Consider the following 13724-nt stretch of genomic DNA (forward strand, 5'->3'; position numbering starts at 1 on the left):
CAGAAGCGACTTTGTCAGTGAAGACAACCCTCTGCCAGTCACGTCGTTGCCGGCATCGTACAGTCCGGGCCCATCTCAATCGCAGACGACGATGTTGCGATGTCAATAGCTGTCCTCTGTATGGTCTAAAAGCCCTAATTCCATGAGCCCTGAGTCTCCTGGCCACTGTCTGTCGACTTACCCTGTGACCTAAGGCATTTGACGCCGATAACGTCACTGTCAGAAAGCAATTTCGGAGGTGCAAGATACGCAAGTACCGGTCATCATGGGGCGTGGTCACCCTGGGTCTGCCTGTTCTTGGCCTGTCAGCGGTCCGCCCTGTCTGTCTGTAACGTTGCATCAAGTTGGTAACGGCAAGACGGGAGCAACCGAAGGTTCGTGCAATATGGGCGTGGGTGGCTCCCATCTGTACCATACCCAAGGCTCGTTCACGTTGTTCGACTGTGAGTCGTGGCATTTCTTTTGTGTTTTTTGTATCACTGTGGATGTCTGACTTGCCGTTGCAATCGTTTTATACCCTTACCCGCACGTGCATTTGCAGTTGTCCGTGGTGCACGTGTTTTTCACATTTTCGCGAACATGTAACAGACGATTAACATTTTCTGCATACACAATTGTTGTATTTAGGTTATGTGTTTTAGATAGACTTCATCGAAAAAAAATGTATACTTTGTCTGAAATTTATATTTTCAGTTGAAAAAGTTTTTCTTTTGGACGTCAGTTTATATACATGTCACAATACCTCATTTTGATTCGTTAAAAGTTAGATCATGGATTCATGTGTGTCGTAATCGGAAAAATACTGAAGCCTACGTGCCAGATTGCTCATCTCTCTATTGATTTTGTGACTTGATCCGGATGCTACAAATGAAATATATTTTGCTTCTCTACTTGTTTCATTAACTAATGGATGATAACCTGGAACCAATCCAATGATAAATGTGAAATGTCTTTTATCTATTTATTCCTTTCGAACTAAAAGTTGTCTGTCAGAAACTATATCTAATGCAACTCCTCACTGCAGCTATAACGGTTTTATTTGTTACCATTTTCTAATGTTTTTGAGATGCATTTTAACCTCATAACAACAGCAACGCTACAACTGCTACTGCCACCCCTACTAACCACGAATGCAACGACTACTACCACTTTTACTTCTACTGCTACTCCGTCTGGATTAACAGAGTTAATATCACACGCATGTGGATATTTACCTTTCAAGCAGCATGTTTGTACATTCGCCAAATATAGATTTTCCCAAATCCGATTACACGATGCCTTACAAACCCTACCCTTAACCAAACTCACCATAAATAATATAATAAGTAACTGAACACGTACACAAGTCGATGAAGTATCGACTCAATCCCTAAACACAGGCGTGATCTGTAGGGAGTGAATAATTTGACATTACCACCGGATAACGTTCACTATTCCAGTTCGAATTCAATCACTACTTTTCAATTTGATGGGTATGTAGAACATTGATTATTGGGGTACGACGCGATATAAATATGAGGGCTATAGATCGCCAGCAACAATGTTACAATCACCATACTAGCGACCAAGGTACTTCTGCTACCTGCATGGTTCCCCAGCAAAAAAAGATCGATACAGCATGCTGGTTATTTACACTTGAATTGTTTAGTCGAACCGGAACAGATGGTCAATGGTACTTCTATTTACGCTGAAACGACATTGAATATTTTTAATAAGACAATTGGTTTCCTAAAAACATACTAGTCGATTATTGACCATGCGTTCCATGGTTTTACAAACGCAGCTCGCTAACGAAATAGGTCGATAGTTAGATAGATCGGGATGACCCGCGCCAGGTTTTGTATAGGGATAACAATGGCATTGTGCCACGAAGGAGGAAAGTGTCCTGTTGTCCGAATTTTATCAAAACGATTTAGAGGCGTTTCCAGACATGAATTGGGTAAATGTTTGAGGATCTGATAATGGATATTATCAGCTCCTATTGGGGTATCATGGGCTGGCACTAGGGATGTACTTGGCTCGTGTGAAAATACTTCATAGTAGTCTTCACCATTATCCGAAATAAAGTTAATAGTTTTCTTTTATTGTTGATTTTTATGCTTCTGAAATTGGGGATTATGATTGGATGATGAGTAATGTTAAGCTTACGTTTCACCCAACTTATTTGCAATGTCAGCTTTGTCAGTTAGTAGACCATTGTAATCTTAAAGATGATGAATTTGAACCTTCCCCTTTGATTTTTGGTATCATGTTCCACACCTTTGGCATACGGGAATTAATCTTTGATAAAAAGTTTTTCCATGACTGTCACCGATCTTGTTTAAACATAGGTCGAGCCTTGGCACAATTTATCTTTACATAATTGAAAGTGAACTGTAGGATGACGGCGAAAGTATTTTTCAGCCTTCGCATATATATCTTCCTGGCCTGTTTGCAATCATTAGTAAACCATGGTTTACGAATGTGTGGTTTAACAGAGGACTTAGGAATAGTTTCAACAGTAACACTATTCAGTTTGTCCGTGTGTTGGGAAAAAGGAACACCTGTTCCTGGCTCCAGTGCCCTCAACCACCAGAATCCCTTCCTCCACCGACACCAGCAAAGCAAAGCATTATTCAGTTTGTCCGTGTGTTGGGAAAAAGGAACACCTGTTCCTGGCTCCAGTGCCCTCAACCACCAGAATCCCTTCCTCCACCGACACCAGCAAAGCAAAGCATTATTCAGTTTGTCCGTGTGATGGGAAAAAGGAACACCTGTTCCTGGCTCCAGTGCCCTCAACCACCAGAATCCCTTCCTCCACCGACACCAGCAAAGCAAAGCAAAGCAAAGGCTGAAAACATTCCTTCATACAATTCACCTCAGATCTGTGAACAGTCTAACTGTAAGTGCGCCCCTCCACGTTCTAGTGCTTAGAGTGTATGCCCAGGGAGCGTGTCTGCGGTTCGATCCAAGCAGCCTCATACCAAAATACGTTTAAAGATGGTACTTGTTGTCACCCTGCGTGGCACACGGCTTCAAGGGGATATAACGACAAGTATTGGTCAGCTTGGAGTCAGTATACTGCGTGTGAGTGAGGTATCACTGTTGCATGGAAACACAATGGGATAGCACTCTTAAACCAGTATAAGTCCTACAGGTACAAGCAGTCACGCACACGCGCATGCACATTACTATACAAGTGCAAGAATTTTGAACGCGACATTAAACCCCATTTCCCATTACCACACATAGGTGCATACTTTGTCTAAATGACAAATTGTATGTATAGGTGTACATCGTGTCCGCAACAGTGTTCAAGCAATAGACCGATCCAGTCTGTCAATCAAATTTGGCGCATGCGTCAGTTTGAGCCAATCAGAAGGCCGGGCGCGCTTTGCGGATTTGTCAGACTTACTTCTAGGGTCAAACGGGGCGGTCGGGTAGCCTAGTGGTTTAAAGTGTTCGCTCGTCTCGCCGAAGACCCGGGTTCGATTCCCGACATGCATACAATGTGTGAAGCCCATTTCTGGTGTCCCCTGCCGTGATATTGCTGGAATATTGCTAAAAGCGGCGTAAAACCATACTCACTCACTCCGGGGTCAAACGACACCCGACAAGCGACGTGGCTACGCTTTGTGCTATTTTCACTCGCGATATTCATTACGTATCGCTGGGATTAGATGTATACCTTTACCCAAATCCACAGGGTCGGGCAAAAAACGTTTTGAGGCTGATCAAGATGTGCGGTAGGCCTCACCATCAGTTAAATGTCGCCTCCATCCCTAAACGGGAACCACGTCTGCTCGAAAGTGAGAATTTGCACGAGTTTTCGCACTTTTGCACATTTGCATACTCAATACGGGTAAATGACAATAGGCAGCAAGTTATGATTTTACGCATGTTATAACCAAGGATAATGCTTGTAACTCCAAAATGAAAGTGATCTGATTTCGGTTAGCGCAGAATGAAATCTACTATTATTTACATTGAAGTACAATCTAGTGGAAATTGTATTCCTCTCTCTTAGATATGATTTATTTTGTTCCAGATTTTTAGATATTATTTATTTTCAAAATCACAAAAATCACAATATAGCTTATCTGTTAATATTGCAAATTACTCGAGCATAATATTACAACATACCCATGCTTGCCGTAAAAAGCGACTATGCTTGTCGTAAAAGGCGATTGAAGGGATCGGGTTGTCAGGCTCGCTGACTTGGTTGATGCATGTCATCGATCCCAATTACGTGGATCGATGTTTTTGATATTAATTACTGGATTGTCTGGTCCAGTCTCGATTATTTACAGACCGCCGTCATATAGCTGTAATATTGCTGAGTGCGGCGTTAAACAACCAACCAACCAACCAACTCTGCCTGACATGAGTGCTTCGAAGTAGTGCACGCTTCTAACTTTCAGCCATGGTGACGTCCTCATTGACCGATTCACCATTACATCAGACATATGACTCATTCTCACTCCCCATATGCAATTGACAACTAAAATAGAACCCAAAATAGATCATATATAACTCTCTTTAGTTATTTTTGACACACGACTGGTAACAAAACATTCTGAGCAAATTTCATTGCCCGCGCAATCAAGTTTCGCCGGCTGTGACGCCACAGCGAATAGCCAGTGGTTGTCCCCCCTAACGCCTAAAACGAGGACGGCAGCTTCTGGGCGGGGCTTATCGGTCCGGACTGGATCGGTCTATTGCAGGAAAGTTCATCAACATATTCTTCTTTGGTGTGACCGAGGATTGAATTGATCCACTTTATTGACATAAGCCCAGTCATCGTCAATCTAAAGGACATGGCCTATAATACATCCGGCTGCGTCTCCAACCACGACGGAAAGAAGAAACGCCGTCTGTTTAACATTTCCATGTGAATTCCTTCAGCCACATTTTGGAAAACACCAGTGTCATCTTATTGATATCAAAATCATGTCGTGCATATTCTTCCTTTGCTTTGGGAAATTGGAAATAATGTACATTTGTTGTCAAATTCTTTCGAGTATGGTACAATTCACAAATACATGTATGCCGGATCTACATGATGGACAGCATTTAGTGAGATCAACGTTTAAGATTATCGAGAAATTTTCTCTTTTCTCCTGTGCCGCTGAATGTGTTTCATATGGAATATGCAAATCCTTCAATTTTGAATTTGGGACTGGATCTTGTCAACTAAATGTATTTGATGATCTCCAATATCTGGAAAGTCGAGGACAAGAGAAGGATTTCATTTACAGTTCAATTATGAGTTGGAACAAGGTAATATTAAGTCTTGGAAAGGCATTTAGAAGTGATACACATAAGGAAGAGAATTACTGGATGTCTTTATTATGAGGAGCACAATGTTTCGGAATATATACTTACTCCTTCATCAGGTCATTCGCCTGATGAAGGAGTAAGCATATACTGCGAAACGTTGTGTTCCTTATAATAAAGGAGTTGACATCCATAAATTCGCTTCCTTAAGGTAAGATTACACTGGAACCGCGTGTCCATTTTATGACATAAGCTCAGCTGGACGTGAACGAGCAGACCTTACACAGTGATGTAACATCTTTAGTTAATTCTGCTCCTCCTCCAAGTTTTTGATTTTGATGGTTCCTCAAAAGAAATCGTAATGCATTTTCACGACATTATATGCACAGGTCTCACACCATACAGGTCAAGTTCTGAAGTTCTGTATTAAGGATTTCAAAGCAAAGGTTATAATTAGATTGCTAATCGAGTTCATGTATTTTCCGGGGATATAGCTAGATTTGATCAGGACGGTATATGCTTCCTGCTTTTTGTGAATCAACATGTATCCAGGGAAAATAGTGTAAGTGATTCACACGAGAACCTGAAAATGCCATGTGTCATTTTTTGTGTGCAATTTCAAATTACTTGACATTATAGCTTACATATACATGTTGTTGTATGTACCAATGTAACTAATCCTCATTTATACATTGAATGACACAGACAGCACTTGGGCCTTGTCAGACCACCCTATGTGGATACACGCAGAGATGCAGAACCCAGAGAAATGACATTGTGCAGTGTGGTATGTACCACTTTTTAACGATGAATGGCATACTGCTTTCGAACTTCTGATATGCTTCATTGCAAACGCCTTAAACTACACATCTAGCACCTTACTACCCAAAGACACGTGAAATGCATAAAAAAATAAAAATATTCACTATCTTCATTTAAAAATACTATTGTGGTTTTGATTTTGAAGATTGGGTCCTATACACTTTACACTTTACTTAAGCGTGTCTTTATGCTTATACATGTACCTTTCTCTCTATTTTAACTCTAGAGTCTCAATCACAAAATATGTACAAAAGTACAAAGATACTGAATTTATTACTTCCAAAATGACGTGTGGGCCTGTTGCCTGTTACAGCTCGTTACACGGGAAATCTACCCTAAGTTATCTTTTATCTGTTCCTCTTTAGCTTATTTTTGCCTCATTTTGCCAAGAACTGCCAAATTCATGTTCTAATTGGTACTGCGCCTACGGGTTTAATTCGATCCAACTATGTCACCTCAACATGCTGCACTTTAAAATATCACCGACCAATAATGATTGTTTGAACTGCGTTACTCTTAAATCGATATTTTATATTGATACAACGTTCGAAACGTCTGAAGGTTTGTTTGCTTGTTAGTGATCGATGGCCTGGTTTTTTTTAATAACACTGACTCATGACCACCTACTGAAAATCTTATATTTCATTTTAATTGGGTTTGTTACTGTGATGCTTATCTTACTGTTTTATTATCTTTTGTCGATAGGTATTTCATAACAATTAACTTGTCGCGATATGGCTGCAATATTTCCAATGCGATGTACAGCTTTAACTCACTCACTCATTGTAAATCGAATACACAATGTGTTTATATCGTAATTAAAACAGAAATGTACAAAAGAAATCCGTAGCATGTTATTGTCCTTTAATCTGGACATTTCCCAAATGCGTTTCTAGAATTGCGTTTTCTTTCTTACAACAGAGGAATTTCTACCTAATATTGCGAAAGATAAGCCAACAAGTGCAAGTTCAGAGTATGCTGGTTCTATGTTGCTGGCTAGTGCTGCGGTGGACGGAGATGTTACAGCGACGTGGTCATCTGGATCCTGTTTTTCTGTTGACTTCGGTGATTTCTCACCCTGGTGGCAGGTGGACCTTCTGGACACCTACACCGTTGTTGAAGTTCGGGTCACCAGTAGAGAAGACTGTTGTCGTAAGACAAACGTTTTCCTTTTTATTTGAAAATTTGAAAATATGTTTGCTTTAATTTCAGCTTCGTTTGGTGATTTTTTTATTAAAATTGTCGTGGTAGATTAACAAGTTATTAAAAAGAACTGTGAAAGGAGGGAGGAAAAAGAAAAGAGGTAGAGATGAGTATAATGTGAGACATTCCCATTTACTGTTGAATTTCGTGCTGTATTCTCCAAATATGTCCAAAAATATTTCAAAATTAAAATAGTGCCATATTTGTAAGATGTGTCATACATGTATGCAAATCAGTAAAATTATATTTGGAATTATATATGTATTGTTTTATGATAAGGTAGTACCAAAGTACTATCTGTCGGGTCTACACGCATAAAGGATCTAATGTCTATGACCAAATGAGCAGAAACATGATATACGATTTTCTTTGTCTTAGAAACTGAAAAAATATTTCACGTTTTACATGATCTAATTGGAGATCCCTGGTATTCATGGATAAAATCACTAAGATTCGTCATTTATACTATAGAGTCTATGTATTTGATTGATATGGGTATATTGTACACATTGATATGGGTATATTTGGGAGAAAAATAAAGAAGAGAGAAAAATAGAGAATTGGGAGAAGAAATATGGAGTAGGTGAGGAAAGAAGAGAATAAAAATGTGAAAGGTATAGGACATCTACCCATTGGGAGGGAGCCCTAATTTGTATGTCATGGACAGGCATATATCTCCGCTTCACCTGTTAAAAATATCAAAAGGTGACACAAGATTCCTAAAATATTCTCAACAATTTGGGTCAAAGTCCACACAACTGACACTACAGTTCTTTATGCATGTCGAAAGAAAAAAACAAACAAATAGACCAAGAGAAAATATGACAGGAAGGAGACAAAGATAACCAGAAGAAAATATCACGGAGTATTTTTCCGGATGATTTCCTGTGTCACTGAGTATAGTTTTATGTCAAAGTATTTCATGCCCGTACATATTTATCGATCATTTATCGAACATACGGTTAAAGGCAGACAATGATATGAGGATACACAATAACCTGACATAAGTTGCTTTCGGTTAATGGAGTGTATTATCATTGAACCGTTTACATGTCATTGATCACTGAGTCAATGTTATCATACGCGTGACATTTGGACCGTTTACCCTGTTCCGTGACACCATAGACACGGCCTTTGAAATACCAAGCATTCTGTATGCATTCATGGTTTTTCAGACCATTTATAAGTGTAACATTGAGCTTTGTCTCATCATCAGTTTCAAGCGAGGACAAAGTTTCTAAGTTTAATCATCCGCGCCTTTGCCACCGATGAAACAAACCTGGCTAACAATATGATAAGAATTCTTTTTCAAAAGGTCCGAAAATTTACGACACAGACCCTGACCCTCTGATTCCGGCAGGTTAAATATAAAAGTTTGATGTTATTTTAATGTTTATTCTTTCTGGAACACTGATCATTGTGATTACTCAGTTGATTTGTTTGTTTGTTTGTTTGTTTGTTTGTTGTTTAACGCCGCACTCAACAATATTCCAGCTATACGACGGCTGTCTGTAAATAATTTTTTTTAAACCTGACAATCCAGTGAGTGACATCATGAGCATCGATCCACGCAATTTGGATACGATGACATGCATCAACCAAGTCAACCCGATCCCGTTAGTCGCCCATTACGACGAGCAAAGTCACTTTTTTTACGGCAAGCATCGGCTGTTGAAGATCAATTCTATCCCGGATCTTCACGGTTGCTGTTGAAGAGAAATGTTTGTCTTCAAGCCTGATTTTACGTTTATCAATTTGTACTAAGTCTTGCTTTTCCTCTAAAGACTTAAGTCTTTGGTTTCAGTTTTCCATAATGTCACTCTTCATTTGGTCAACCTCAATTTCTGCCAGAATTTCATCTTTAATTTCTTCCTTTAAACTGGCTGTAAGGGTGTCCTGTCTACCGCCGAGGTAATCAGGTGTTTCTTTTCTGACCTCTTTGGAATATCAGCGAGCATGTTCTGAATTTCAGAAATTTCAGCATTTAATTCAGATATTGTTAGGTCCCATGATTAGGAGAGTTGATAACAATGCAAATAAGAATGCACACAGCGACTGTTCTCACGTACTACACGCTTTGACCTTTGACGTGTCGACAGCAGTCAACCTTGTGCTATTTTTTCAAATTCAATATTACTGAAACCTTAAAGTTGAAGATTTCATATCTATGAGTCGCTACGACCAAAGACTTACTTACTTCTTTTGGTGAGTTAAAATAAAAGACAACAACATACTTTAAATATAAATGACACTTAAAAATATCTATATTAATGTTTATCTCTTGGATATTGAATGAAGTTGCAAAGGCCCAGTTATACATTGTCTGTTTCATACAGTTAATGTCACAGTTGTATTTCATGATACGAAAATCTTCCTCACGGCTTTGCTCTGGACGGTTGACTGATCCTTGTACATGATATATCTGAAACCAAAGATCAACTGCTTTTGATCAGTAAATAATACACAGTTATCTCCTCTTATTTTACTACTATTAACTGCGAACACTATAAACATAGAAAAACAGTGCATGGAAATACAGTTTTTGATCATGTTCGTTTCGTTTACATGTCATCGATGCTTGACAATGTTACTGCTGTACTGCCAAAAACAGATACTATTTTATGAAAATTGTGTGATTGTTTGTTTGATTGTTTTTTGTTAATGCCGCTCTAAGCAATATTCAAGCTGCATGACGGTGGTCTGTTAATAATCGAGTCTGGACCAGACAATCCAGTGATTGACATCAGGAGCATCTATCTACGTAATTGGGATACGATGACATGCATCAACCAAGTCAGCCAGACTCACCACTCGATCCCGTTTGTCCTAAGACAAGCAAAATCGCCAAGCACATCAAGCTGATCAAACATGTTGGAGCACGCTGTTGTCATATTGGCTGTGTGGAGCTTTATTCTACAAAGTAGAAACATAGTCGCCTTTTGCGGCAAGCATGGATTGCTGAAGACCTATTCCAACCCGAATCTTCTAATCCGGATCTAACGCGGTGAGTGGCGGGCGCTACTGAGAGTACAGGACATGCTTACCATTTTCTCCGGGTGCCACTTATTTTCAAGTGATCCATTCATATAATTTTCAAGACTTTTTTGCCTTTTTCGCCCAATGGAATCTGTCTCGGCAGATAATCGAGACTGATGTTTCACTGCCGTTGACATTCTGTATTCAACAGCAAAAACAAGGACAATTAAGGTGCAAAAACATTTAGAAAAGTGCAAATTTGACATGAGGTTGGTGTTTCAGCTGAACGGCTTCACGACTTTGCTGTGGACGTGTATCAAGGCGACCCTCGTGTCTACCCTAGTGCCAGTCCACAACTGTGTTACATGTACAATGGAGCCGTCACAGAGCCTGGCAAGACAGTTGCCATGCAGTGTATTTCACAAGTGACTGGCCATTACCTGAGGCTTAGTGGAAAGAAGAAAAATGACAGGAATGATCTTCTCCAGTTTTGTGAAGTCCAGGTCTTTGGCTTCAAGCTGATATATTGGTATGTCTGCATGGCGACATGATAAGAACATGAAGATTATTTAATCAATAAGTTACGGGAACATGTTCCTCTTCAAGGTATTATCACTATATAGACTATATCACAATGATATTTACCGTAAGATTAAACTTTCAAGAGCATCCAAGTGTGTTGGTCGGTTTGTTGTTTAACCCCGCACTCAGCAATAATCCAGCTATATGACGGCGGTCTGTAAATAATTAGGCAATCCAGTTATTAATATTATGAGCATCGATCCACGCAATTGGGATCGGTGACATGCATCAACCAAGTCAGCGAGCCTGACCACCTGATTCCGTTAGTCGCCTCTTGCGACAAGGATTCAATAGCGGGCCTCCAGCAAAAACGTACTGAGATACAGCTGGATAGAAGTACTGGTGCACAATAAGTATTGAGTGTTGAAAGTATTTTTAATGTGTATCATATGTGTATGTAGAAAGGTTAAAACTGCGTCTTTACATGACAGGGATGTTTTTTCGTACCCGCTGTATAATACAACTAGTTAGAGTGAAGGTCTATATAGTGTACAGTTGTATTTTTTACTTACAGAATACTCCACTGGAGTTACCTGTTGGGAACCGTTCATCCATACTGTCAGTGATGTTCCGCCGAGATGGATAAATATATTATGGGAAACCATACCGTGAATATGAAAGGATTTAAACTGGGTCTGTTCTTACTACTGTTGTGTTTGTGCAGTGTGAGTAATGAAACGTTGTGTTCAATCATTCTGTTTAATCTACTGAATATGTAGAATATAACCAGACAGTTTTAGAATTGTTTTGATTCTGTTGTCGTTACTCCCTAGGTTTCTAAGCGCGGTGACAAACGTTGCCTTACTTGCAGGCTGAAGTGAAAGCTGTTCAATCCAAAATACAAAGTGGACAAATCTACCAATGCCATGGTCTAGTGACCGTTCTGCCCCCGGCTTAGTTTCCGGCACCACTCGGCAAAGTCCGGCGGTCGTCATTGTACAGTGTACGTACAATCTGCGTCAGGAAATTAGTAGTCCATCTATTTCATTCTCTTGTGATCTAAGGACATTCTCAAGCAATGTATTGACTTCCTTATTCGTGTATTGAAAATGCTTTTGTAACTATGATTTTCAAACATTAGGGGAATTTAAAGGTACATTCAGATACGTCTCATGTATTTATTATCATTTTGCCTCCTCAATAGTTGTACATAGATTTTTGTAAATCTTTAATAATACCGTTGGAAAGCTATGTTCAGCGCGTTATTTTGATACTCACATCTTCAGTATAGATATAGTAATTAGTTTGCTATTCCTGTTTGCCCCGTGTTTAGAAACACAGTTTGGCTGAGCACCACAGTCCGTTGTATTCCCGTGGTCCAGAAGAGAGTGTCATCCTTGAGGTCCCAGCGCAGTGTATCTATACTTCTGTCAGATATGGTGTCATCTATTAGTACAATTAGATGTTACTAATAAACCTGTGAACCTATTCCCACGTTTCCATTATTACTTTAGTCTTGTTTATGACATCCCTGATCATTTTAGCACAACTCCGTTACACTTGATTCTTTGACGTGGGTGCAAGAACTTAAATTAAAAAGAATTATTATTACCTACGAGGTCAAACATATATATTGCGGTTCATGAAAATCATATGTGCCCTGGTGTCATATCACGTCTTGTGACAACAGTATATTGTTTCCGTCATCCGTATGGCATTGTTGACGTCATTCGAATTGTATTGTCGTGAGGTCGGAATGACGTCACACTAGAAACGACGTCGTAGCTGAAAATTGTAGGCGTCATTTGACACATAGTAGTTCCGCTGTTGTTGCGACCTAATTCGTCTCTGTACGTAGACATTTTCTGTACGTAGACATTATATGTGTGTTCATGGCATACTATGTTTATACATTCGTGTCATAAACATAGTATCACATGAACTTTCATATAATATCCTCTGTATCTTCACCGTTCACAGATAAGCAGCCACACAACCCCTTTATTCCAGTCAGTGAACATTTAGATCAATATGAAGGTTATTTGTCCATTGTTACTTTGGTAATGTGACGTCATAGTTCTAATAAATGTTATGACGTCACGAAATTAAACGAATTACATCAGCCAATTAAACATGTGTTCAAGATTACTCCACTTATTTATTTTTGCTGTATAGTACCATTAGGTCCTATTTACATACGAAGTTATAAGCATGAAGACAAAATTATAGTTAACGATTTGTACAGGTATCGTAGGACTGTCACTTTTTGAACTGGAATAGAATTGACATTTTATAGAATTTAGTGATGGTAACATAATACGTTTGTCAAAATAAATTTAATTCATATTTCTATTTTTAACATTCGAAAATATAGTGGAATTCGTCACCGATTTGGCTTGTTTGACAGGTGGAATATGGGGATAATTTTCTCAGCGGCATGTTCAATTGGTAACTTATCGTTTGAAGTTTAACAAGATCAGCCAGTTATATTGATGTTGTGGCGTCAAAATCTTTCCACGGGAGGGTCGACGTGCTCGGATTTCATGTTCCCTTAATCGCCGTTACACAGTCTTCCGACTGATAAGACGTCTTAGTGCCGTCGATGCCGTTGCTGTCGCGGAGAGGAAGCGGTTTCGGAGATGAACTCCAAATTTACACTTTATCACGTTGTTTTTCATTGAATACATTTGGTTGCTTTTCTGTGATGTATTTCACAACGATTCCATTTCTATGTTTCACTTAATAAAGTAATTAGTCAAAAAAACCTTCTTGGTGTTCTTTCATTTGGACGTCAGTTAAGTTGTAAAAACACATGTAAAAGTTAAGTTTTATTTTGATTTTATGCACTCGTTAAACACATCGTCGACAGCATGGCCTTGTTTTGAGTCCATCGATCGCCTTCGCTATTTCTTCTTCCAAGACAGGAGCATTGATGTTTTCATTAT

General features: G+C 39.2%; 1 protein-coding gene across 1 annotated transcript; it reads left to right on the plus strand.

The window, feature by feature from the left end:
• Nucleotides 1-5191: 5191 nt before the first annotated feature.
• LOC139479528 (fucolectin-like) lies at nt 5192-10808 on the plus strand. The gene is made up of 4 exons (XM_071262373.1): nt 5192-5259; nt 5962-6043; nt 7000-7230; nt 10540-10808. The coding sequence occupies exons 1-4, from the start codon at nt 5245-5247 to the stop codon at nt 10806-10808; spliced, it is 597 nt and encodes a 198-aa protein (XP_071118474.1). The 5' UTR covers nt 5192-5244.
• The last annotated feature ends 2916 nt before the right edge of the window (nt 10809-13724 follow it).

Source organism: Haliotis cracherodii, unplaced genomic scaffold (assembly GCF_022045235.1).
Source record: "Haliotis cracherodii isolate W230 unplaced genomic scaffold, xgHalCrac1.p SCAF_4, whole genome shotgun sequence".
Lineage (NCBI taxonomy): Eukaryota > Metazoa > Mollusca > Gastropoda > Lepetellida > Haliotidae > Haliotis > Haliotis cracherodii.

Excerpts from the sequence above, each read along its gene's own strand:
- LOC139479528 (XM_071262373.1), top strand. Across the intron at positions 6,044-6,999 it reads AAATGACATTGTGCAGTGTG|AGGAATTTCTACCTAATATT; the intron begins GTATGTACCACT and ends TTCTTACAACAG. Across the intron at positions 7,231-10,539 it reads CAGTAGAGAAGACTGTTGTC|CTGAACGGCTTCACGACTTT; the intron begins GTAAGACAAACG and ends TTGGTGTTTCAG.